The following is a 25,414-nucleotide window of genomic DNA, read 5'->3' as shown; positions in this document are numbered from 1 at the left end:
GCAAGGCCCAGATAAGTCACTCTTAAGAGATTTGACCCCTGTTTACCATCCTTTAGAGCCTGTGTGTTAATCACTGGGCAGTACTTTTCTGGCATTTCCTTAAGTAAAAGCATCCTATAACCTGAAACGATATAAGCGAATGTGTTTTAAAATGTAACTTGATTCCTGTTTCCTAGGAGATGCCCCAAACAAAAAGGAAGAGGAACCCAAGACAGGGCCAGGAGCCAAAGGATCCGAAAAGACTCCTAGGAAGGAGAGGCCTGAAGAGCTGGTTAAAAACAACCTTGACTCAACCATCAGCAAGACCTCGGCAAGAGCAGAGCCACCCAGCAAAGCTGCCTGTGACCAGAGTGCAGGTGCGCAGCCCCCGGCCCTGGTGCCCAGTGTAGATGCTCAGACCAGCCAGCGGCGCCACGTGTGTGCAGACTGCGGCCGCCGCTTCACCTATCCCTCGCTGCTGGTCAGCCACCGGCGCATGCATTCGGGTGAGCGGCCCTTCCCCTGCCCCGAGTGTGGCATGCGCTTCAAGAGGAAGTTTGCCGTGGAAGCGCACCAGTGGATCCACCGCTCCTGCTCTGGGGGCCGGCGGGGCCGGAGGCCCGGAATCCGGGCTGTGCCTCGGGCCCCAGTCCGAGGTGACCGGGACCCGCCGGTGCTGTTCCGGCACTACCCGGACATCTTTAAAGAGTGCGGGTGAGCGGCTCCCCCTGGCTGGGCTTGAGCCTGACCTCAGCGCTAAGGACTAACTGGGCCCTGAGGGAGGCTCCTGAGTCAGGAATTTGGGACCCAAAATTCATCCCTTGGTTTTCCCTCAAGGATCCCTCTAGTTTCCAAACCTGTAAAAATAAAAGTGCCTGTAAAGATTCAGAGATTAAACTTGACACCTCCTCTCCCTAGTCTTTCTTAAAAAATGAAGAGAGTGACATGCTGGATTTTTCTCAAAGTGTTATCTCAGTAGCAGGTGCAGCCAAGATCATGTGCAAACACTGTCTCCAAAAAAAATCCCCGCTGCTTATCTGCAGCAGAGGTAAATGCTCTGGGGGACTAAGGCCGAGGAGGAGGCCTCAGATGTAGGGCATGGTCTAGTCGCGGGTAACTGACATCAACAGGAGGCTCAGGCAGTGGAGTGGGTGGAAAGAATACAGAAACACCGGGTGCAGACCTAGTCTCTGCAACTTGCCCCCAAGGCGTAGCTGTTAAGTCACATGCTTTCCCTGAGCCTCAGCTCCTTCATCTGTAAAATGAGGATCAATAATATCTACCTCGGGCTTCCCTGGTGGTGCAGTGGTTGAGAGTCCGCCTGCCAATGCAGGGGACATGGGTTCGTGCCCCGGTCCGGGAAGATCCCACATGCCGCGGAGCGGCTGGGCCCGTGAGCCATGGCCGCTGAGCCTGCGCGTCCGGAGCCTGTGCTCTGCAACGGGAGAAGCCACAGCAGTGAGAGGCCCGCGTACCACACAAAAAAAAAAATAATAATAATATCTACCTCAAAGGGTTAGTGTGAAGACTGAAATTGTAACAATATGTATGACACAGTAAATGTGCAATAAACGTTTGTTGAAACACAATTGAAAATGCTTGTCGATATTTTACACTTCAGACCATGAAAAGAAGTCTGCTAAGGAGGCAGGGATGGATAGCAACAGCTGTGTTTCACAGATGAGTAAACTGAGGATCAAAGTTTCACCGCTACAAAGCAGGAAAGCTGGAAACTGGCACTGTGCCCACACATATCTACCACTTCCTATGAGCAGTCAGATCTGGGCAGAACAGGGGTCAGGGGCTCAGGTGAGGGTGAAGTGAAGGAGCCAGTCTCACCTGTCTGGGGGAGTCTCAGCAGGAAAATGAGAGCCCCGCCAAGGCCAGAGACCTTTGGCAGTCAACATTCAGTGACCATATATTGAGTGGCTTCTGTTGGAGAGACTGCCAGGTGATGAGGGAATCCCAAGATGAGGAAGGCTAATTTCCTTTATTCAGCAAACACCGTCTGAAGACGGGTTTTGTGCAGGGCGCCAGGGACACTGACTCAAGTCCAATGTTCAAAACAGTGATTTGGGCTGTGATGGAGGAAGTCCAGAGGCACCACTTAACCCATCCTGGTTGGTGATATGCCAGGAAGTGTAGCTTGGAGAAGGAGGTGGTTGTGCTTCCCATAGCATTAAGAGGAATTGGTATGTAGTGAGATTTTTAGGCAGAGGAAGCAGCGAAGGAGCCTTATTTCCTAAAAAGGATAAAAGAGGGACACAGCATGGAGTAAAGGTTAAGGACATGGGTTCTGGAGTCAGACTGTCTGGGTTCAGATCCTGACTCAATTGCTTTATAGCTCTGCAGTCGTGGGCAAATGACTTCTTGCTCCAAGTTACCTCTCCCTGCCTTAGTTTCTTCATCTATAAAACCTGGATAATAATAGCACCTACCTCATAAGACTGACATAACGATTAAATGAGATAACACAGAATGGTGCCTTGAATATTAGTGTTTAATAAACATCGGTTATTGTTATTATTCAAATACAACACAAAATAATATGTGAGGAGGACCAAGAGGAGACCGAGGAAGGTTTTCTGGAGGAGGTGGTTCAAACTAGCCTTGAAGGATGAGAAAGATTTCAACCAGGATGGGCATGTATAGGGAATGGTTGGCAGTTCCACTTGATTGAAACATAAAGATTGAAAGTAAAGAATAATGGATGACAGATGCAGCCGGAGAAGTGGGACCAATCTGGGAGGACCAAGGATCCCAGCGGGGACCTTGGAGTTCACCCTGTAGGCACTGAGGAGCCATAGAAAATCCCCGAGCAGTAGCAAGGCTGTTTGACAGGTCCCATCAGATGTCTTTGCCGGGACTTCCCTGGTGGTCCAGTGGTTAAGAATCCATCTTGCAATGCAGGGGACGCCGGTTTGATCCTTGGCCAGGGAACTAAGATCCTGCAAGCTGCGGGGCAGCTAAGCCCATGCACCACAACTAGAGAGCCTGTGCACCACAAGGAAGAGCCCGCGTGCCGCAACTAAGACCTAATGAAGCCAATAAATAAATATTAAAAAAAATAAATATTCTTAAAAAAAAATGATGTCTTTGTCAAACAGTGTGGAGTGTGTTCCGTGGGAAGAGCCTGCACATGAGAGATCTGTTTGGCGTTTGTCCCCAGGTAGAAGCGATCAGGAGTGGGACAAAGCTAGAAAGCAAGACTCTTTCTTTCAGTTGCTCTTGTTTGCTGACCTTGGAATTGGGAAGAAAGATACTCCTGAGAGGCTTCTGCCATAGAATTTGCATGGCTCAGTGAATGAACAACATGAGCTGTGAACAGGTAAGCAAGGGAGCCTGGGCGCTGGACAAGGGGCAATCAGGAGTGGGAGGGTGTGAAGGTCCAGGGGTGACCAGTACTGGAGGGGGCGAGTCAAAGAGGAGGGGGAGCTGGAGAGTGGAGGAGCCACCGAGGAGGGGGGAGCAGAACCAGGCACAGTGTGTCAAGCAGAGCTGTCTCAGCACAGGGCAAGTGCTGTCTGCTCTTTCTCGTTTATCCAGTTAACAAATATCTACAGGGACTTCCCTGGTGGCACAGTGGTTAAGAATCTGCCTGCCAATTCAGGGGACATGGGTTCCATCCCGGTTCAGGAAGATCCCACGGGCTGTGGAGCAACTAAGCCCGTGCGCCACAACTACTGAAGCCCGTGTGCCCTAGAGCCCGTGCACCGCAGCTACTGAACCCACATGCTGCAACTACTGAAGCCCGTGTGCCTAGAGCCTGTGCTCCGCGACGAAGAGTAGCCCCTGCTCGCCGCAACTAGAGAAAGCCTGCACCCAGCAACGAAGACCCAACGCAGCCAAAAAAAAAAAGAAAAGAAAAACCAACCAACCAAACAAAAAACAACAAGAAAATATCTACTAAGCATTTACCATGCACTAGGTACTATTCTAAGTGCCAAGGTATAGCAAGGAAAACAGACATAGGCATCCTCTTGGACTTTACATTCGGGTAGGGTGGGGAGAGACAAGTGATAAGCCAGTACATAAATAAGACAAGGTACTGTAATTGCAAATAACAAGCACTACACAGGAACTAAAACAGAGGACATACTGGAAGTGCCTGTTGCGGGGGGATACCTAGGCCGGGCCTTGGTGAGGAGACGCTTGAGATGAGATCCAAAGGATGAGAAGGAACCAAATGGCCGCTCAGCGTGGCCAGAAAAAAAAAAAAAAAGAAGCCAAGGGGAACCGGGTAGGGTCACAGGATGTGGGAGTGCGGGAGGGCAGGGTTTCAGAGGCGGGGGTGGGTGGGTGCTGGGGTAAGGGGGTTGCTGGGGACAGGGTGTGGGAGAGAGGGGCTTCTAAACAGGGGCCGGCAAGTGCCAAGTTCTGAGGTAGGGATGAGTTTGGGTGAGGTGCTGAAAATGAGTTTGGAGGCAGGGGAAGGAGTGTGGGGAGTGGGAAAGGGGCAGGTCACAGAGCTCTTGCTTGCCATGATGTGAAGTTTGGATCTGATTCTAAATATACTGGGGAGCCACTGTATCATTTGTTTTTGTTTTGTGGTAAAATATATGTAAAAAAATTTACCATTTTAAATATTTTTAAGTGTTCAGTTTAGTGGCATTAACATTGCCCAACATTGCTCAACATTCACGATGTTGGGCAACCATCACCCCTATCCCTCTCCAGAACTTTTTCATCTTCCCCAACTGAAACTTTGTACCCCTTAAACAATAATGCTCTATTCCCCCTTCCCCCAGCCCCTGGCAACCACCATTCTACTTTCTGTCTTTGTGAATTTGACTACTTTAGGGATTAAACCACTAGGGGGTTTTAAGCAGAGTGTCAAGGGTCAAGGTAATCCGATTTGCATTTTAAAAACCCACTCTGGCTGCTCTGAGAGTAGACTGCAGGGGGGCGATAGAGTGGAAATGGAGAGTAGTTGAAGGGCTGGAGGTAAACACTGGAAGATGAAGGGACAGGGCCTGTCCAGGGCTGCACATGGGGGCTGGGTCATTGGAGGGGCACCAGGACCGTGATAAGGTTTCTGGCTGAGTGAGGAGGATGGAGGAGCAGTTCCTGGGGTGGACCTGGAGGTGATGACAGGGTGGACTGTGGCATCTTGGAGCTGGTGGGGAGCTCTTGGAGCTGTCTGGTCCAATGTTTGAAGCAGGGTTTGGGAAACCGAGGGTGGGAGGGGACTCTCTGGGGCACGGGGAAGAACACTTGTTCCTATCTCATGGGAATACTGTTCCACAGAATACACCCTGAGAAAGGCTGAGGCCCGGAGAGGGGAAGGGCCTGGCTTAGACCACACAGTTGAGTTAGTGGCAGAGGCAAGCCTGGAACCTAAAGCTCCCGATTTCTCAGCTGATGCTCTTGATCTTTTCACTACACCAGGCTGCGGTGCCGGATGGATGGGAAAGGCAAAGGGCTGGATGCCCAGAGGCCAGGTAGGAGACCCCAGGCCTAAATCAGCAATGGACTGAGCAAGAGCTGCTACAGGGTGCCTTTTGTGAAGCCTGTCACCCTCCTGCAGGGCAATTCCACATACCTCCCAAGCACTCGAATGACATATTTTTTTCCCCCGTGACTTGACCCCTAAACACAATCCTTTTAATGCTTAGAGCACATCATTTTAATTTTTTCTCTTTACATTTAATACAACAGTATGGAATTGCATAGGTGACCAAAAGCAGTTCTTCTGACTTCCTACGTCCCTGCTTCTTGCCCTACCCCACATTACAACTGCATACCTGGCCTAAAATCCCACCTGTCTCTGGTTGCTGACATTGTGCCTTCAATAATTGGAGACATCATGGCATGGGTTCTGGAGTCAGAACCCTCACTAGCTGTGTGGCCTGGGGCAAGGTCATTCCTCTGCGCCTCAGCTTCCTGATCCAGAAGGGTACCTATCTCTGAAGTGTTGTGAGGGTTGAGTTAACAGGCAAAAGCACTTAGAACAGAGTTTGGCATGCAGTAAGTGATCGATCAAGATAAGCTAATATTATTAATGTCTTAGTCACATCACAGAACCAACTGCAGCTCTTGCATAGTCGGCCACTGTTCTGTTAGGGGAGCTTGGAAATGGAAGCACATTCAGATGGAGCATGAAAGCAAATGAGTTCTGTCATCCAGTAACTCATCTAACTTTTTTCTTTTTTTTAACATTTTATTTTGGCCACGCCCAACAGCATGTGGAACTTCCCCAACCAGGGCTCGAACCTGTGCCCCCTGAATTGGAAGGTGAAGTCTTAACCACTGGGCCATGAGGGAAGTCCCTAACCTTTTTGTTTTTAAAATAAGTTTATTTTTAAATTTTTATTTAGTTTTGGCTGCGTTGGGTCTTCGTTGCTGTGCGCAGGTTTTCTCTAGTTGCGGCAAGCTGGAGCTACACTTCGTTGCGGTACGCGGGCTTCTCATTGTCGTGGCTTCTCTTGTTGCAGAGCACAGGCTCCAGGCACCCGGGCTTCAGTAGTTGTGGCACGTGGGCTCAGAAGTTGTGGCTCGTGGGCTCTAGAGCGCAGGCTCAGTAGTTGTGGCGCACGGGCTTATTTGCTCCGCGGCATGTGGGATCTTCCTGGACCAGGGATTGAACCCATGTCCCCTGCATTGGCAGGTGGATTCTTAAGCACTGCACCACCAGGGAAGTCCCTCGTCTAACTTTTTATACAACAATAATGACTTAATAACGAGAATCCAGTTTGTTTCACAATGTCAGCAGGGGCCAGTAAATTTGAAGCATTCATGTTACTTTTCTGGGAGCCTGGAGGAGGCAGCGCCAGGAGGCGGTGGAAAGGCTCGCATTAGGAGTCTGAAAACCCCGAGTCACTAATGGGCTGCCTGACCTTGGGTCCTAACTGGGTTTCAGTTCCCTTCTGTAAAATGACTGAACTCTAAGGGACTGAGAGGCATTCGGCCCAGTGTCCTCAGTAAGAGCTAGTAAATGTGTGGAAGTACTATAGACAAACAGACTGACTATCTCTATAAGGCACAATCACTGTAGGGATATTTAAGAAACTATTAGAGGAATGGTGGGGGGCTGGGGGAGAGGACATTCACTGAATATTCTTATGTACCTTGTAAATGAAAAAAAAACACCCAAAAACCTGAGAGATGAATTAGTTTGCCAATAATAAAAAAATATATTTTAATGACCGGGTCACTGAGTGGGCCTTCTTGCGGGGATTGGGAAGAGGACATTTGGCCGGACAGCCCCTCCACTCCTAGCCCAGCGTCCCCGTCTCCCAAACCCCTCGCCGCCGCCAGCCCTCCCTCACCCGCGCCTGCACCCGCGCCTGCACCCGCGCCTGCACCCGCGCCTGCACCCGCGCCTGCACCCGCGCCTGCACCCGCGCCTCACCTTTCACCCACCCGACCTGAGCGCGGGCGCCGAAGCGGCTGCGGCCATCTTAACTACGGGCAACAGGCCCTTGCAAAGCCACTAGCGGAACAGCAAGAGAAGACAACTCGAGGGGGGAGTATACCAGATCATCAACGCCAGGCCGACACTGAAGCTGTTACATGCCTTTCGCTAAAGTAGAAGGACGGTAGAGTGCCACCATCTCTTCTGAGGGCTTCTTCATTTCCCGGCCCTGGGACCAACGAGTTCGCGTAACGAGCCGTTTCCCGCCATCCTAGAGTGGCCCCACCCAAAGCTACTTCCGGTCGTCTGGGCCCGGAGGGACCCACCCCCACCCAGCACCGCAGGCTGAATCACCAGCGTTCCAACCCGGGGATATGGGGGTGAGCCCAAGACTCCGTCTCCGGCCCTGCTCTGGGCTCCCTGCGCAGGTGCCGGTGAAGGCCGGGCGGGAAGGAGCTGGGAGAAGGCTGAGAGCCACGGGCTTCGTGAAGGTGGCCCTGTATTTCTTCCCCGAGGAGTGGGGATGTCTGCGGTGGCATACCTTAACCTGACCGTGCTCGGTGAGATCCAGCGTCCCGGATCTCTGAAAAGGGAAGGGGGTGGGTGGGACGAACAGGGCCAGGTGCCTGAATCCACTGAGCCTGACTCCAACAGAGTCAGAGTGACTCTGTTTCCCGGCATCCTCGCCAGATCAGCCTAAATTCATAAGTGACCCTCTCCGGTCAGATTTCAACACTGCAAAAACTTCTAAAAAAAGTTCAGAACCTGTACCGGCCTTAAAGGCGCATGGCACACTGACCTCCACGGACTCAAACCAGATCTTTCCCTACAGGCAAGCCATATCCTTGACTCCAGCTAAGTAGAATCTTTGTTCTTTGGACATGCTTCTAGCTTAATGAGCCTTTGTTCTTGCTATTCGGCTGTGTTATACACTGACCTCCAACTCTAACACCCTTCAATGCCCTTCTCAAATGCCATCTTCAAGAAATTCCTTGGGGGGGAGGGATAAATTGGGAAACTGAGATTGACATATATACACTACTATATATAAAATAGATAACTAATAAGGACCTAGTATATAGCACAGGGAACTCTACTCAATACTCTGTAATGGCCTATATGGGAGAAGAATCTAAAAAAGAGTGGTTATATGTATATGTGTAACTGATTCACTGTACACCTGAAACTAACACAACATTGGAAATCAACTATACTCTAATAAAAATTAGAAAGAAAGAAAAGAGAGAGAGGGAGGAAGGAAGGAAGAAAGGAAGAAAGAAAGAAAGAAAGAAAAGAAATGAAATTCCTCCTGGAGCTCTTCTGCCCTGTGCTGGAAGTCTCCTCTAAGCTGCAGCTCTGTGTCCATCTCTGTAGCCCTGAGTACAATCTGCCCAAAGGTCCTCTCTGCACCTGTGCCAGCAAAGCTCCTACCTGGTATCTCTCTTAGAGCAGGTACTTTATCTTGGTTCACCAATGTCTCTACTACCTGGAACATCTAGAACAATGCCTGGCACACATGAGATGCCCAATACATTTTCATTAAATGCATGCGTAGGTAGTCTTAAGAACTGTTTATTGGATGATTAGGGTTCTTCCCCAGTTTTGCCAGACCCCAAACCAGCCCTCATCAAATGGGTGGAGCAGGAGACCCAGCTGTGGGGTACAGGTGCTCAGGATCCTCTGGAGGAGGAAGCCTGAGAGAAAGCCAGAAAGATGGGAAGTGGAGGTGATGTCCCAGTGTCCACTGTAAGGGAAAACGTTTGTTGAGCAAGAAACACCATCTATATGTTCTTTACTGCTGGCATTACTAATTTTCACTGACCTGAATTTATGACACCCACTGGAGATTGCAATCTTGACCTTCTCTTTCTCACTTAATTGGCTTTGAGGCATCCAAGTGGTCACATGATTAGGTCACACTGTATGAATCATCCAGACCGTAGGTTAGTGGCAGTGTGTGAATTCAAGTTTAGGATGGAGGCAGTTCATCTGTCTTCCAGGTCCCTGGTTCCTATAACAGCTGCCCTTCTGGTTGAGAGTATCTCTTCTGGTTGGCCCTGGAGTGGGTGGGAATGTCCCTGACTTGGGAGCCCTCAACTGGCCAATACAGTGTAGAAGGGGGCTTCCAGGGCTGGGTACCCATCTGAATACTTCTGTCATTGTGAAGGTTGATTCTATTACCTGAACATACGTAGGCCTTGGAGAGTTAACAGGAAAAATGGTAAGTTTTGAATCTGCTATGTTTCCCAGCACTCACTCAGAAAAATGATACGTTTGGAAGGGGTGAGCAGAAGTCTATCTGGGAGTTGTCGTGAGGCTCTGGGGTCAGAGACACTGACGTGGCCTTGGAGCCTGTGGCCAAGGCTCCCTGTAGTCAGGACTTTCCCAGGCCCTCAGTCTGTGCCCAGCTTCAACACCTGGCACTCACACCACACCCTCATCCCCACACAGTCATGCTTTACCTTTACCTTCATCTTGGCCCAGTGCGCTCTGTTTTGTGTTGTTTTCTTTGACCACACCACGCAGCGTGCAGGATCCTAGTTCCCCAACCAGGGATCGAACCTGTACCCCCTGCAGTGGAAGCACAGAGACCCAACCACTGGACCTCTAGGGAAGTCCCGGCGCAGTGCACTCTGGAGAGGGACCCTTTACTTGCAGCTAGTGCAGTACCTCTCATGCTACTTGCTGACTTACACAGGCAAGCAGGCCTACTACTGTCCCCACAGTGGGAGGTGCTTCAGCCAGAGGCCACTAATAGACCCACCAGCTTGGTACCATGGCCCTCAGGGTCTGACCCAGGAGTGCAGACTCTGCCCAGGGTTCTTCTCCAGGAGAGTCCAGACCCCCCTGCGAGCTTTCAGCACTACCCAGGGCTCTTCCAGTGTGCGATAGGGATGGGCACTGACAGGTGACAAAAAGCCATTACTCTTAATGGAAATTTTCTAATTTCTTTTGTGTTCTTCAGGGGGCTTGAGAGGCTAAGAGAACTTGCTGGGGTTGAGCCCCTGGGCAACTCTGCACCCTTAGTCCTTACCCTCCACGGACCACCCTGCAACAAGCCTCTCTCCTTGGCCAGGCTGACCCCTCCCAAGTTTTAAGTCTTCCCCTTCCCTCCTGCTGAGATCAACTCTTTACTTGCCCAGCTCCCCTAGGGAAAAGCAGCCACTGGGTACAGGATGTCAGGTGGAAGCCTCGGGGGGCCTTTGGAAGGAGGCAAACAGACAAGAGCTCCAGAGTGGACACCAGAGCTGCTGAAGATGTGAAGTGCATGTCCATGAAGTGTGTGAAATGCTGTGACTGATTTAAGTGGCCAAAGGAAAAATATCAAGGCTTCTTAGGGCAGGGTATTTATGAAGGCTTGTGGGAAGCACAGACTAGACAGTCAATAAATGTGTCCGGTGAGAGAGAGGGTTTGGAGGTAGAAATGATGGAGAGAGTTGGTGCCATTTGCTAAGACAAAGACCCCAGGAGGGGCAGGTTATGGGAAGAAAGGGATGAGTTCAGTTTGAGCCACGCAGAGTCCGAGGTGCTTGTGGGCCATCCATGCCGGGGCAAGGTGGCAGGTGGCTCTGTGATCAGGAGCTCAGGAGCCAAGCTTGAGCTAGAGGTAAAGAGATGTTCGGGAGACGTCCTGTAGGGCATGTCGGGGGAACGTAAGCTTACAGAAAGAGGGTCCTTCCGACCTTTCTCAGACCTCACCCTACTCTTCCCCAGTCGCCCCCACGATCTCCTGAAACAGAAGCTCCCATAATTTCAGGCTTATCAAGCTTCCAGTAGAGAAGGTTCTTTTACCCGCTCCATTTTTTTTTTTACCCTCAACATTGGGGGAAGCCTGCTCTCACCCAGTGATGGCCAGCGACGAAATTGAACGTCTGAATTAACAGCGCGGAGCGGCCTGGGGTCTGGGCTGGAGGTCGCTGTTCCAAACCTGGGCGGGGCCGCGGCTGCGCCTCCAGCGCGACGGGCGCGGGGACCCGGCGGGGAAGCCGGGCCGCCGCGCCTCCGGGGCCGGGCGCCAAGCTCTGGGGAACGCCGCCTCCGGGCTGGTGGCAGCGCCTCCTCGGGCGCCTGTAGCCGCCGCAGCCATGTTGGCTGAGGGCGCGAAGACAAAGCCACCTGGAGACACCGGGGCGGTGTCTTCTGGGCACGATGGCGCGGGAGCGAAGTTCGCGGGGCCGCGTTGCCGCCATCTCTTAGGAAGGCATCTTCCAGTTCTGGTTCTCGGTGCACCTTCAGCCACCCGCTCTTAGTGTTCAGCCTTCCCCGTGGGCCCTCGAGGGGCCGTCCCTGGCCTCCCGGCCTCACGACGGCGCCCCGACCCTCGGGCCGGGCCACGGAGCGTTCTGGATCGCGGAGGCTCCGCGGACCCCGGCGGGTAGGGTTGGCGCTGGCCCGCCGCCGGGGTGGCACTTACGATGGCGCCGCCCCCGGCCCCGCTCCCCGCGCGGGAACCTAACGGGGCCGGGAGCCAGTGGGGGACACCCGAGCCCCTGAGCTTCGCGGACGTGGCCGTGTACTTCTCCCCGGAGGAGTGGGGGTGTCTGCGGCCCGCGCAGAGGGCCCTGTACCGGGACGTGATGCGGGAGACCTACGGCCACCTGGGCGCGCTCGGTGAGGCTCCACCTGCTCGCCTGCGCCCACAACCCCGTCCACCCCGCCCAACCTCTGGGTCCTGCACGTGGAGTGGGAGGCCCCAGAAAGTCGCGACCCTGGGCGGCGGCTTCCCCCGCAGCGTGGGCTTTGCATTCTTCTCCCCCAGGCTTCCGAGGCACCAAGCCAGCCCTCATCTCCTGGGTGGAGGAAGAGGCCGAACTGTGGGGTCCAGATGCCCGGGATCCTGAGACGGGAGAGTGTCTTAGAGAAGCAGACACAGGTGAAGTAGTGGGTACTTTGTCCCGTGGGGACTTCCTCTGGGTCTGACCCATCCTGCTACCCTCTGCCAACTCCTTACCTGCTCATCAGTTTCCTCCCTGAATTGCTTTCCCAGCTAAGGTTGTTATGCCTGGTCCCTGCCTAGCTCTGGATTCAGCCTAGAAAGGGGCTGTGAGTGTGACCCAGGCATACCTGCCTCTCCACTCCCAGCTCCGCGGTATCTGAGCCCCTCACATCTAGTTGGTCTCTAAGCTCCTTGGAGCTCCGCGTCACCTCGTCTGCTGTTTGCCTGCTCTCTAGCTCCTCTGCCACCTCCTCTGTTTTAGTTTACTTCCTTTTTGTTGTATTTTTGTAGCAGCCTCCTTTCTCTTGGCTTGCACGGCTTTCTTCCTCCACTTATCCTGTCCACCTGTTGCACAGTGCCCAGCCCCTCTGAACTTGTCAATGCCAGTCACCTTCATGCCTCTCTTTGTGCTGCATCCTTACCATCCACTCATCCTCCGTGATCAAGCTAAATTGTTATCCCTCTGACCTTCATTTCCCCAGCCCTGAGGTAGAATGTACTGTGCCTCTGTTCCTTCCCTCTCTCTCTGTCTCTGCAGCTTTTCTTACCATCCTGTGCAGCTGAGGAAAATGTGTCACTCCTAGCTTCCCTGCCTGTACCAAGCTGAGGCCCAGAGGCAGCTGTGGGTCCAGAAGGTGCTTGTATCTAAGAGGCTTCTCTGTCCCCATGTGGGCTGTGGGAATCAGGGACCAGGATAAGCCAGGGTCTGAGCTCTCCCCTTATCTCCCAGCAGGTTCCAGAGACAAGGAAGAGAAAGGACAAAGAGAAGGGACAGAGGCACTGGGGAAGATCCTTTCTGTGGACGCTCAGCCTCCCAGGCTGACGGCTCTCAAACCCTTTTCTGCTGGGTTTTCTTATGGTTGGGAGCAGCCATCGAAGGTGCCTCGCCGGGGTCGCCCACCACTCTGTGCCCATCCCCCGGTCCCCAGGGCAGACCAGAGGCACGGTTGCTACATGTGCGGGAAGAGTTTCGCTTGGCGCTCCACCCTGGTGGAGCATCTGTACACCCACACAGGCGAGAAGCCCTTCAGTTGCCCTGACTGTGGCAAGGGCTTCAGCCAGGCCTCCTCTCTGAGCAAGCACCGGGCCATCCACCGAGGGGAGCGGCCCCACCGCTGCCCGGACTGTGGCCGGGCCTTCACCCAGCGCTCCGCCCTCACCACCCACCTCCGGGTCCACACGGGCGAGAAGCCCTACAGCTGTGCTGACTGCGGCCGCTGCTTCAGCCAGAGCTCCGCCCTGTACCAGCACCAGCGGGTCCATAGCGGCGAGACCCCCTTCCCGTGCCCCGACTGTGGCCGCGCCTTCGCCCACGCCTCAGACCTCCGGCGCCACGTGCGCACCCACACGGGCGAGAAGCCCTATCCATGCCCAGATTGCGGGCGCTGCTTCCGGCAGAGCTCCGAGATGGCAGCCCACCGGCGCACCCACAGTGGCGAGCGCCCCTACGCCTGCCCGCAATGCGGCAGGTGCTTCGGCCAGAAGTCAGCCATGGCCAAGCACCAGTGGGTCCATCGGCCCGGGGCGGGGCGGCGCAGGGGCCGGGGTGCCAGTGGGTTGCCTGTACCCCTGGCCTCTGGCCGAGGGGACCTGGACCCACCCGTGGGCTTCCAGCACTACCCAGAGATATTCCAGGAGTGTGGGTGATGGCCTCAACAGTGACAAGGCAAAGGGTGAAGATCTAGACATTGTTTGAGGCCCAGGGTGGCCTCGGGGGCCTGAAACTCTGGCAGCCCCGGGGAGGCCACAGAATTCCCAGCCAGAGCTGGACCTGGGGGAGGAGGACTGTTTCATCTTAGGCCCTCACGAGCTTCATCTGCTGATACCTTGTCTGATATACTGTCCCAGACTCTAGAAGCCCCCTTTGCTGAGTGAGGGCTGAGGTTAGAACCCCCACTAGACTTTCACTGTGGGGAAGAAAAGGCTGTTTCTAAGAGGATTGAGGTGGAGAACTTTGTTTTACCCACTGACTTTACTGCAAAAGTTAAAAACTGATGGCTGGGTACTGAATGTGGTCTGTAGCAGCCTTTAATTTTTGTTTTTTTAGCCCAGCCAGCATTTTTAAATGTTATGAATTATTGGTTAAGATTTAAAAATCAGGATATTTCACACAGAAAACCAGGTTTCTGGCCTCTCTTGAAAAATCCAAAGATTTGGCAACTCCATCTGAGCTCCCACAAAACCACAAGTGGTGAGAGCTGAGGGGCAGTTGCCCCTTTGGATGGAGACCAGGCTCTCCAGCTCAGCATGCCTGCCGCTCCTTGTCACCTCCTGACCAGTGTCAGCTGGCACTCATCATGGCTCGCCAACCTCTCTGGCAAAGCAGGCCCTCTCCATCTGGCATTTTTCTACTCATTTACATGACCTGTTGGGTTCCTGTAGTCATCTGAGTTTGCAAACTGTAGTCTACAGCATTCAATTGTTCTTGAATCAGGGATTCAGGTAGAGAGCATATTTGTAAAAGGGTGGCAGGAGAGAAGTAAAAGGAGGCTTTATGTTAGATCTTGGCTCGTATTGCATTTTATGGTTTACAAAGTACTGTCTTGTCCATCAACTCATTTCACCCTCATAATTGCATATGGAAGGAAGCATCTTGCTTGGAGAGGACAGCCCATCAGGAAGAGGCAGTCAAGACTGAATGTTTTGCCCCAAATGGAGTGGTGTCTCCACCTCAGCACCACTCAGCTGACCTGCACTTCCTGTTTTTGAAGGGCAGGGGCCTGAGAGACCCCTCTAGTACTCCTCGGGCCTCCCTCGGAGAGCCCTATGGCTCAGGCTTTGCTATTCTAGGCCCAGCCAGGAGGGCCTCATCACATTTTTGAACTGGAAGAGATCTTAGCTTTTCCATCCTTTTGCATTTGGGGACACTGAGACTGGGGAAAGCTGAGCAACCTGTCCAAGGTCACACACAGAGTGAGATGCTAGGATTCTTTGTTTCCTGCTGTCTTTACCATACCACTCCTGAGTTCCTTGTCAGTGTCTCAGCCAGGGTTCTGGAAGCATCTCCCCCCTCTCTGAGATGACACCCAGGCACTGACCTAGACTAGGAACAGAGCAGCCCAGTGTTAGTGAAGCCCAGGTACAAGATGAGTGACAAAACAGCCACATAGCCAACAAGGCAAGGGAGAAAGCAGCCTTAAATGAGAGTTCCAGGGCCAACAAAAGCAAAGCTCGCATCTTCACTCTCTTCAGGACCTCCATCACCAGCAAAGGGGGACAAGGCCAGGAACATTTGGGGTTAGTGGCCAGAGGGAACTGTACTATTCTATATTCCCAAGCTCTGCACAGAATCCCTCCCCCATCACCCTGTGACTCCATCATCCATCTACCACTCATTCCTTTGTGGTCAGAGTCCAGCCTTGTCCAGGTGATGGAAGCAGCCAGCCATGTGCAGACCCTTTCTTGCCTCTGGTCAGGATGACCCTTCCCCTCAAGTAGAAGTAGCAAAGACTTATGTCCTCGGTGGCCTGTGTGCACTTCCCTTCTGAGAACTCAGCCTGTGTCTGGCCTTAGGAAGAAACCAGATTTGTCAACCTAAAGAAACTTCTATAGGAAGAGGTACAAAACTTGGGGAAAAGACACTTAAGGTAAAGTGATGGACTGACTTGATTCCAACCTAATCTTCCAATCTGACCCCACCAAGATCTCTCTTAGACTAAACTTCACCAGGAGGATTGGCTCATATGCCACCTGTCACAGGGGGAATGTGGGAGTTAAGGAGAGGCACCTTGGAAGTGAGGAGAGGCACCTTGGCAGTAGTAGCTACCTTTGTACCAGCTTTTATTCCCCTAGAGAAGCCAGTGTCCAACCCATCCTTCCCCTGCCCCTCAGCACTGCCTGGGGGAAACTCAGCCTGCAATACCACTTCTCAGGTCAGCCTCAAAGCCAGATCTGGACCCTGTCTGAGCTTGCCAATTAAAGGTATAATTACTACTTTCTCTGAGTGCGCTTAAGTTTTCAAGACTTGCGTAGGGCCCCCAAACCAGAACCAACTCCTCTGCTTCCTGCCCTCGTGACCCAATTTCCCCCCCACTTAATATTTGAGTATCATGGAACGCTTAAGCCTCAGCCTCACCCCCTTCTTGGCTCCTCACTCCTTGGCACGGATACTCCCCCTAAAGGTAAGGCTCCCTTTTCTCTCCACTACCACAGGTTTTTGAGGCTCAGCCCTTGAAGCAATTTAAGCCAGGAAGAGGGTTTTCCTAGGGCTTCATTGGTGCATCAGGAGAAATGCTTGTCTGCACCAGTGAAAACATGAGCCCCATCCACATGGCCAGAGTGAGAGGTCAAGGCCATGACCACATGGCCCCTTCCTAGTTTGTCCAAGCCATGTAAAGGATAAGTATTGATCTGAGCTCCAAAGACCCCTAAATTTGGGGGGAATATTTGTTTATGTGTATCTTTCTAGGAACAGTGCATGCAAAGACGTTTATGACTCAGAAGCTAAAACCTGCTCTAGGCCAATATTTTTCAAAGTAAGGCCTTTCTGCCACAGAATCACATGCAGTTATCTCTTCAAAATGCAGCTAGCTCCCTGGGCCCTGTCCCTAGTCTATTGTATCTCCAGCAATGGAATCTTATGGCTGCTGAAGTCTGAGAGAACCACTGCTCTGAACGTAAAAATGTTATTTTCTAGCTGCTCTTAGCGTTACAAGAGTAGGGGTTGGTGTCAGGGCCTGTTCCAAATGTGTCAGGCCAGCTGATGACTTCGCCATACACAAAGACTCCCATTTCCTTTGTTCTTCCCAAAGGGGCCTGTGTCATGATTGGTCTCTTTCTGGGTACCTCAAAGCTTCTTGAATATACCTGGGCATCTCTTGTAGCATCTGACAGAAGCCCTCTTAGAGGGCTTGTCCTTTGCATGCAGGGAGGAAGCAGATCACACAGAAGCCCCTCTCACACAGAACCTTTGTCAGGACTCTCTTGGGTGTGGGCCAAGTTGGTTGGACCATGAACGGTGGCTGCACACTGCCCCAGTGCTGCTGCACGCTGAGGGATGATGCTGTGGACAAAGTGGCTGCCCAACTCAGGACATGCACTTGGTCAAGTTGGAACCCTCATCAGAGTCTTCCCTGTGCTTAGAGCCTATCCCTGCTATGGGCATGTGGCCAGCAGAGGCTGGCTGCCTCTCGAAGGTCCATTGCATAGAGAGGATAGGTGCTGGAGAAGGCTGCCTGGAAGTCAGCCAGGTACTAGTGAGACTGAATTTCCACATGGAAATACTGGTGCCAGAGCAGACTGAAGCCCTGGCCGAACTTCTGCTCTTCGTGGGGCTTGTGGCCCACGCTATGAAGAGTGCAGGCAGGGACCATGTCAGAGCTGGGGCTGGAGGACTCGCCACATGCTTTGCAGGGGACGGCTGCTCTCCTGTGGGAATTTTCTGGTGGGTAAGCAGGTAGGAGGTCAGAGAAAAGTGTCTCATGAAGGAGACTTTTGTCTCTCATTTGTGTGCTTTGGGGATGACCAGGAGGTGGCCCAGGTCCAGCTCTTCCCATAATCACTGCACTTGTAGGGTGTTCTGCCCGTGTGGGCCCTCTAGTGCTGGACCCTGTGAGCCATTCTTCATGAAGGTTTTAGGACAGACAGTGGGATGGGAGAGAGGCATGGAGCTGGAAGCTGATCCTCTGGAGGGCAGAAAAGGACTCCTGCTTTATTTGTAGGAAGGTATCTCTATCTGTGATTCTGTCTGTAAGCCTCTACTGAGAACTGAGATCGCATCTCTCCAGCCTTTTCTCCTTTGGAATTCTCCAAATTCTTGTTCTCATCTCCTTTCAGGAGAATGGAAGATGCCATCTTTCCTCCTAAGTAGTTTCCTCCTTTCCTTTGTCTGGTAAGGCAACAAGAAAACACAATCTATGGTTCCTGCATCACTCCCACAGAGAGAATTTGGTTCATTAATTGTCAAGAACGCTACCAGGGCTTCCCTGGTGGCGCAGTGGTTGAGAGTCCACCTGCCGATGCAGGGGACACGGGTTCGTGCCCCGGTCCGGGAGGATCACACATGCCGCGGAGCGGCGGGACCCGTGAGCCATGGTCGCTGGGCCTGCGCGTCCGGAGCCTGTGCTCCGCAACGGGAGAGGCCACAACAGTAAGAGGCCCGCGTACCGGGAAAAAAAAAGAAAGAACACTACCAACTAGTTTCAGCAGCAAGGGTAGTAGAAGGACAAGAACTGGATCCTATTAAATTGTCTTTCCAGGGTCACTTTTCCTTTGATTCAAAGCTGCACCTAGGGCAGTGTTTCTCAGGTTCCCTTCCTCTACAAGCCTCTATCCAAGTCAGACAGGACTGGAGAGTGGTTCTCTCCTATCCACTTCCACTCCTGAGAAAATCCAGGAACCAGGGACAAAGGCTCCAAGGGATTGAGTTAAACTCAGTCTTTGGGGAAGGTGGAGGGGAGAGGCAGGGTAACAGAAGAGGAAACAACCTTCTTTCTGCGGCAGGATCCCCCCCCCCCGACTGGCCACTTCGGCACCTGGAACCTGTGGGAAGAAGGAAAGTGCTGGGAAAGAGAGTGAGAGAAGAGACTGGGGAGTCAAGGGTGTCTTCCTCAGATGCCTTGTCTTTCATTCTTCAGAAAGATAAAACCTAATGAAGGGTAAACGAGGGCGGGAAAATGTCTGAAAGCACAGGCTCGACAAGAAGGGAGACGCCAGGGACGTCCCTCCCACTCCTCCCGCTAGCACTTCTGAAGCACAGAAGAGGTGGAACCGGCCTGCGCACCCTGCAACCAATCAGAAAGGTGCCTCGCGTTCCCTGGCGACCATTAACGCCTAGCAGTTGGTGTAGTGGGAGGAGGCGGGACGGTGAAAGCACGCGGGGCACCGACCAATCGGTGAGTTCCCTGGGAGGGAGGGGCGGTGCCTCTGGAAACTGGAGGTAGGCCTGTTTCCTTGGCAACGATCCTAGCCCGCCCAGAAGGGGGAAGGGTGAGATTAGGAGAAACAGCGAGCGGAGGGGGCCAGGAGGACTGGGAGTGGGCGCGCCGGTGTGGGGGAGTGGAGTTCGAGGTGGGGGGTTCGAGACTCAGGAGCCTCGATGAGCCTAAGGGGCGGGGTGGGGTCCCGAGGCGCGGCCAGAGCTGACCCCAAGGCCCGGGAGGGGAGGGGAGCTAGACGCCGCCCCCGCTGGCACCGGGAAGCGTCGCTCCTTCTCGCTGACCTTGGTCTCGCTTGTTGCCTCGCCCTTGGCCACAGGCACTGACGGACGCAGGGCCGGGAGACGGACGTATAGGCCCCCGGGAGGACAGGACCTAGGACATAGGCATACAAACTGTCCCAGCTTCTCCCGCCGGCTCCAGGGCGCCCAGTCCTCGCCTACCTCGACGCCGGGGCCATCCAGCCCAGGGTTAATGCCAACGAGTTTCCACCTCCAGTCGCTCCTAGAGAGGCCGCGGCGCTAGCCAGTGGGGGAAACTGGCCGCGGACGGACACTTCCTGTGCGGAGGGAGGGGGACGGCCAGCCGCAGCCCACCCGGGGGCTGGGAGGCCAGACGTCGGGGTCCCGGGCGGGGAGCGGTATCCGGGGGCGGCAAGGGGAGTCGTGAAGTCTCTCATCTCCGAGGTCACGACGTGTGGGGGCCTGTGAGGACCCCAGGGCAAGCCGAGACCTTGTGGGTGGGGGCGGGGCCGCGGATAGGGGAGGGGCCCAGCGGGCCGGAGAGGCCCAGGGTCAAGACGTCCGGCCTCAGGGGCCGGGGCTGGACAGCCGGGTCCCCTGGGTGGCGCTAAGCGGGCGGGCGGCGAGGGCCCGGGTCTCGGGGCACTCAGACCGGGTCGCAGGATCGTCCGCCATCGCCACTGCCGCCGCACTGGGAGCCGGCGGGGATGGAACGGGAGGCGTCGCCGTGGGGCCTCGAGCCCCGGGATGTGCAAAGTCCTGACGAAATGGGGAGCCCCGAAGGGTCTCTCAAAGGTGAGGGAGGGAGCGCCCCTCCGAGGAGCGTGACTGGGAGCGGGAGAGGGGGTTGTAGTGGGTGGGAGGGGAAGAGAGCCGGGGGCTTGGACACCTGGGACTTGGAGGGGGCGGGGGCGAGGACCCGGTGTCCTGGGTTTGCTGAGGGGGAGGTGGGAATTTCAGCACTTGCCCGAGGGCCAGCGACCCTGCTTGAGGAGGAGGGAAAGGTTTGTGGCAACTAATGGTGGGACCCAGTGACCTTCCAGGCCCCACACAATCTGGGTTTTCTGTAATTCTCTGATCCTGCAGGCAACATGAGTGAGAATGAGGAAGAGGAAATTTCTCAGCAAGAAGGCACTGGGGACTATGAGGTGGAAGAGATACCTTTTGGGCTTGAACCCCAGAGCCCTGGGTTTGGGCTACAAAGCCCAGAGTTTGAACCCCAAAGCCCCAGGTTTGAGCCTGAGAGTCCAGGTTTTGAGTCCCGAAGCCCTGGTTTTGTCCCCCCAAGCCCTGAGTTTGCACCCAGAAGCCCTGAATCAGATTCTCAGAGCCCTGAGTTTGAACCCCAAAGCCCTAGGTATGAGCCCCAAAGCCCTGGATATGAACCCAAGAGCCCTGGATATGAACCCCGGAGCCCTGGGTATGAACCCCGGAGCCCTGGATATGAATCTCAGAGCTCCAGGTATGAATCCCAGAGCCCGGGGTATGAACCGCAGAACCCTGGATTTGAACCCCAGAATCCTGAGTTCAAAACCCAGAGCCCTGAATTTGAAGCTCAAAGTTCCAAATTCCAGGAAGGTGCAGAGATTCTTCTGAATCCTGAGGAAAAGAATCCCTTGAGCATCCCCTTGGGAGTCCACCCTTTGGACTCTTTCACCCAGGGGTTTGGGGAGCAACCCACTGGGGGCCTGCCCCTAGGGCCCCCTTTTGAGATGCCCACAGGGGCCCTGCTGGCTACACCCCAGTTTGAGATGCTCCAGAATCCCCTGGGCCTGACGGGGACCCTTCGTGGTCCAGGCCGACGGGGTGGCCGGGCCAGGGGTGGGCAGGGCCCGAGGCCTAACATCTGCGGCATCTGTGGGAAGAGTTTTGGGCGGGGCTCCACCCTGATCCAGCACCAGCGCATCCACACAGGTGAAAAACCCTATAAATGTGAGGTCTGTAGCAAGGCCTTCTCCCAGAGCTCTGACCTCATCAAACACCAGCGCACGCACACGGGCGAGCGGCCCTACAAGTGTCCCCGTTGCGGCAAGGCCTTCGCTGACAGCTCTTACCTGCTTCGCCACCAGCGCACGCACTCTGGTCAGAAGCCCTACAAGTGCCCACACTGCGGCAAGGCCTTCGGCGACAGCTCCTACCTCCTGCGGCACCAGCGCACCCACAGCCATGAGCGGCCCTACAGCTGCCCCGAGTGTGGCAAGTGCTACAGCCAGAACTCATCCCTGCGTAGTCACCAGAGGGTGCACACCGGGCAGAGGCCCTTCAGCTGTGGCATCTGTGGCAAGAGCTTCTCCCAGCGCTCGGCGCTTATCCCCCACGCCCGCAGCCATGCCCGCGAGAAGCCCTTCAAGTGCCCTGAGTGCGGCAAGCGCTTTGGCCAGAGCTCGGTGCTGGCCATCCACGCCCGTACCCACCTGCCGGGTCGCACCTACAGCTGCCCCGACTGCGGCAAGACCTTCAATCGCTCCTCCACGCTGATTCAGCACCAGCGCTCCCACACGGGCGAGCGGCCCTACAGGTGCGCCGTGTGTGGCAAGGGCTTCTGCCGTTCCTCCACGCTGCTGCAGCATCACCGGGTCCACAGCGGGGAGCGGCCCTACAAGTGCGATGACTGTGGAAAGGCCTTCTCTCAGAGCTCCGACCTCATCCGCCACCAGCGGACCCACGCGGCCGGCCGGCGCTGACCTGGGGCCGGCGCTGACCGGCGCTGACCCGTCGGGGTGGGGAGGTGGTGGGCAGAAGAGAAGGGGACAGGGAGCTAGAGAAACCTTGAGAGAGAATAGGGGAAACGCTGGAGGAGGGAGGAGTCGAGGGTTCTAGGAGGAGAGGGGGCCGGGATGGAGGAAGCGACATGACACGGAGACTTATGGGAAATGGGCTATGAAGAGGGGTTGGAGGGAGGCCAAGCTGGCAGCCGGAGGCTCTGGGAGAGATCCAGAAAGAGGTCAGCAGAGAGCTGGCCTCAGCAGCAGCATGCCCCTTGGTGGAAGCCTGGCTTGGCAAAGTGCTAGGTGGGGGTGGGGGGAGGGGGTTTGGGTTACTTAATTAGAGTGGGTAGCTTAGACTGGTAGCTACTGAGACCCTCGTTGAGTCAGGAAGGGGTGAGGGTAGGCGGGGCGGGGAGTGGGGCCCCGAAGCTTGGCCTGGCTTCTGAGTGCAAACCCCAGCCTCCCTTGTCTTCCTCAGGCTTTGGAGCCCCTGAATTTGAGTTCAATAAAAACCTTTATGTGGTAAAAGAGACTTGTCCTTAAAATGTGTGCACGGATAGTGCCCCGGGCAGTGGGAGGTACTAGGTCATCACTACAGCCAGTGAAGCTGTAAGCCCTTGTCTGGGAAGTGCTTTTATATTAAGTGTTTCACTTGAATCTTATAAACTGAGGCTCAGGAGACATGACTTACCCATATCTGTGCAAGTTCACGTCCCGTGCTTTGAATGCTGCACAAACACAAAGGGAGTCCAGTGTAGGTGTGAGAAAACCCTCAGCCTTGTGGAGGTCCCTATTCCCAAACACGGAGGGTCTGTCCTTGGGCCAGAAAACAGACCCTGATTCTCATATCCAGACCTAGTGCCTGCGTTCCAGCTCTCTCAGGCTCCCAGCAGCCAGCTGGGCTGTCCCCTCCCCGCTGCCAGCTGGAACCTCTAGCCACCCCTCTGTGCACACTGTGACTGACCGGAATTACAGGGATTGTCTGCAGTTCCAACCCCACCCATAGGGGGAGCATACTGGACCCAGTACGAAGGTTGGACAACTTCAGCCTTTAAGACCCACTAGGCTGGTTCTTTTTAGGACCATGTTGTTACCACCCCATCTCTATCCTACTTTCACATCTGAGCCTCAGCCTCCTAACACTTGGCTCCTCAGGAAATGATGGGGAGTTGGCGCCAGCAGTGAGTCTGGGGGAATTCTGGAGTGTGCCCTGTCGTGAACTTAGCTAAGGAGGACAGGCCACACCTCAGGGAATTACTCAGCTGCAGGGCACATCTTGAGATGAACATCTGCTAAGTTCCCTATGAAGGAGACGTTCAGACCATGTCTGCCTGGCTCCACCTGCCCCCAGCAGCTCAGCCTCACAGGCGGGTGGGGAGTCATCGCTCCACAGGCCTCTTGGGCCTCAGGATCCTGACATCACCCTCGGCCCCGCGCCCATCCTCAGGCCTTATAACTTGTCAAGGGCAAATAACCTCTCTAAGCACATTTCAATCCAGCCTCTCATGATCTACCAACTCTGGAAAGGTGCCCTAGAGATCATGTAGTTCAGTACGGTTTGGTGTGTTTAGTGGTTTTCAAAGATTAAATTATTTTGGATGTAGAACATTACTTTTCAAGGGGAATCTCACAGTCTTTTAAAGACCTTTGTAAACTTTATGCACATTTTTGTACAGCCACCCTACCACACATAATTTCAAATATTAAAAAACTCCAACTCCCGCATTTAATATAGTTCATATATGTAACTATATATGTCGAACAGAACTGCACTTGACTACCTGACATATTACATTTGTAGACATTTACTACAACATTTATTTCAATTATACAATTTAATCTCCTTATTTTGTTTTTTTAAATTTATTTATTTATTTATTTTTGGCTGCGTTGGGTCTTCACTGCTGTGTGTGGGCTTTTTTAGTTGCAGCGAGCAAGGGCTAGGCTTCCTTGCAGTGCGTGGGCTTCTCACTGCGGTGGCTTCTCTTGTTGCGGAGCACAGGCTCTAGGTGCGTGGGCTTCAGTAGCTGTGGCTCTTGGGCTCTAGATCACAGACTCAGTAGTTGTGGTGCATGGGCTTAGTTGCTCCGAGGCACATGAGATCTTCCCGGACCAGGGCTCGAACCCGTGTCCCCTGCATTAGCAGGTGGATTCTTAACCAGTGGGCCACCAGGGACGCCCTAATCTCCTTATTTTGGAGTTGAAATTTTCTTCGGCTCTCAACTGTAGGCACTTGAAAGCTAGAAGGACCTGGGTACAGTGCCTGTGGTGCTTAATTGATAAAGTAGCCTTGGTATTTGGGGTTTTTTGGCCACACCATGTGGCTTGCAGGATCTTAGTTCCCTGACCAGGGATTGAACCCACGTTCTCAGCAGCAAAAGCACAGAGTTCTAACCACTGGACCGCCAGGGAATCCCAGTAACCTTGGTATTTAATATTGGTTCAAATGAGGGTGGGAACTTAGCTGCTCAGCCTCTACCCCTCTCTTCATGACAGCTCCTTAGGTACCTTCAGGTGCCAGGTGGAGCAGACCAAACCCAGAAAGGACATGTGTGTTCCCCAAGGTTGAGGTGGAAGGGCTAATGGAAGAGCTCCAGCACCAAGTCTCTTGACTTGTGGTCAGCCTGCTGCTTTTACTACACCCTTCTCCTGCACAATAGACCAACCATTTCTGTCTACCACCATTAGCACTTATACGCTAGGAACAGTGCTAAGCAGTTTACACGTGTTATTTAACGCTCAGAGCGACTCTGAGGTATAGACTGCTATTATTCCTGTTTAACAGATGAAGAAATGAATCCCAGAGAGGTTAAGGAAATTGCCCCACATGACAGAGCTAGGAAGCAGCAGAGCCTGGTTTCCATCCTAGGGCTGACTGGGTTTTGACCATTTTCCTAACGATACTAAGATGTTATTTACTTTTTTTTTTTTCGGTATGCGGGCCTCTCACTGCTGTGGCCTCTCCCGTTGCGGAGCACAGGCTCCGGACGCTCAGGCTCAGCGGCCATGGCTCACGGGCCCAGCCGCTCCGCGGCATGTGGGATCTTCCCGGACTGGGGCACGAACCCATGTCCCCTGCATCGGCAGGCGGACTCTCAACCACTGTTGCACCAGGGAAGCCCTTATAGCTTTTTGTTTTGTTTTGTTTTGTTATTTACTTTTTTTCACTCTGTTTCTCCCATAAAGAACTGTTTTCTAGAAGCTGCATGACATGTGATGACATATGTCATCACTCTGATGGCTTGCGTGGAATGTAGGCATGGATGTTCTTATGTTTTAAGTTTTTCTCCGGTTTAATTTCTAATTGGGTAAAACCAATA

At 53.8% G+C, this 25,414-nt stretch overlaps 3 protein-coding genes and 2 long non-coding RNA genes across 6 annotated transcripts in view; 3 read left to right on the top strand and 2 right to left on the bottom strand.

Moving 5' to 3' along the window:
• LOC132506283 (uncharacterized) overlaps window positions 1–1,455 on the top strand; it is a 31,825-nt gene extending 30,370 nt beyond the window's left edge. Inside the window, exon 11 of the mRNA XM_060124811.1 lies at window positions 177–1,455. Coding sequence (XP_059980794.1) covers window positions 177–697 — 521 coding nt within the window. The 3' untranslated portion in view covers window positions 698–1,455. The remainder of the gene's footprint in view (window positions 1–176) is intronic.
• Window positions 1,456–6,254: 4,799 nt separating this feature from the next.
• Window positions 6,255–7,841, bottom strand: LOC132505243 (uncharacterized). Its single transcript, XR_009535321.1, has 2 exons — window positions 7,455–7,841; window positions 6,255–6,574 (listed from the first exon to the last, which is right to left on the bottom strand). It is a non-coding gene; the product is annotated as an uncharacterized LOC132505243 (long non-coding RNA).
• Window positions 7,842–9,504: 1,663 nt separating this feature from the next.
• On the top strand, window positions 9,505–16,207 carry LOC132505240 (zinc finger protein 764-like). 2 transcript variants are annotated; one of them, XM_060123216.1, is made up of 4 exons: window positions 9,505–9,554; window positions 10,299–11,944; window positions 12,093–12,206; window positions 13,000–16,207. In XM_060123216.1, the coding sequence occupies exons 2-4, from the start codon at window positions 11,749–11,751 to the stop codon at window positions 13,914–13,916; spliced, it is 1,227 nt and encodes a 408-aa protein (XP_059979199.1). In that variant the 5' UTR covers window positions 9,505–9,554; window positions 10,299–11,748; the 3' UTR covers window positions 13,917–16,207. The 2 variants fall into 2 exon arrangements, with proteins under 2 accessions (XP_059979199.1, XP_059979200.1); XM_060123217.1 differs by lacking the exon at window positions 9,505–9,554 and having other exon boundaries at window positions 10,072–11,944; window positions 13,003–16,207.
• Window positions 16,208–17,896: 1,689 nt separating this feature from the next.
• LOC132505244 (uncharacterized) lies at window positions 17,897–20,167 on the bottom strand. Its single transcript, XR_009535322.1, has 2 exons — window positions 19,429–20,167; window positions 17,897–18,096 (listed from the first exon to the last, which is right to left on the bottom strand). It is a non-coding gene; the product is annotated as an uncharacterized LOC132505244 (long non-coding RNA).
• On the top strand, window positions 19,828–22,612 carry ZNF768 (zinc finger protein 768). The gene is made up of 2 exons (XM_060123215.1): window positions 19,828–20,181; window positions 20,473–22,612. Exons 1-2 carry the CDS (start codon window positions 20,094–20,096, stop codon window positions 22,068–22,070), a joined length of 1,686 nt encoding a protein of 561 aa, XP_059979198.1. The 5' UTR covers window positions 19,828–20,093; the 3' UTR covers window positions 22,071–22,612.
• Window positions 22,613–25,414: the final 2,802 nt, after the last annotated feature.

This window comes from Lagenorhynchus albirostris, chromosome 15 (assembly GCF_949774975.1).
Source record: "Lagenorhynchus albirostris chromosome 15, mLagAlb1.1, whole genome shotgun sequence".
NCBI classification, from domain to species: domain Eukaryota; kingdom Metazoa; phylum Chordata; class Mammalia; order Artiodactyla; family Delphinidae; genus Lagenorhynchus; species Lagenorhynchus albirostris.
The sequence above is the reverse complement of the archived record's forward strand: the minus strand, read 5'-3'. Positions and strand labels throughout refer to the sequence as shown.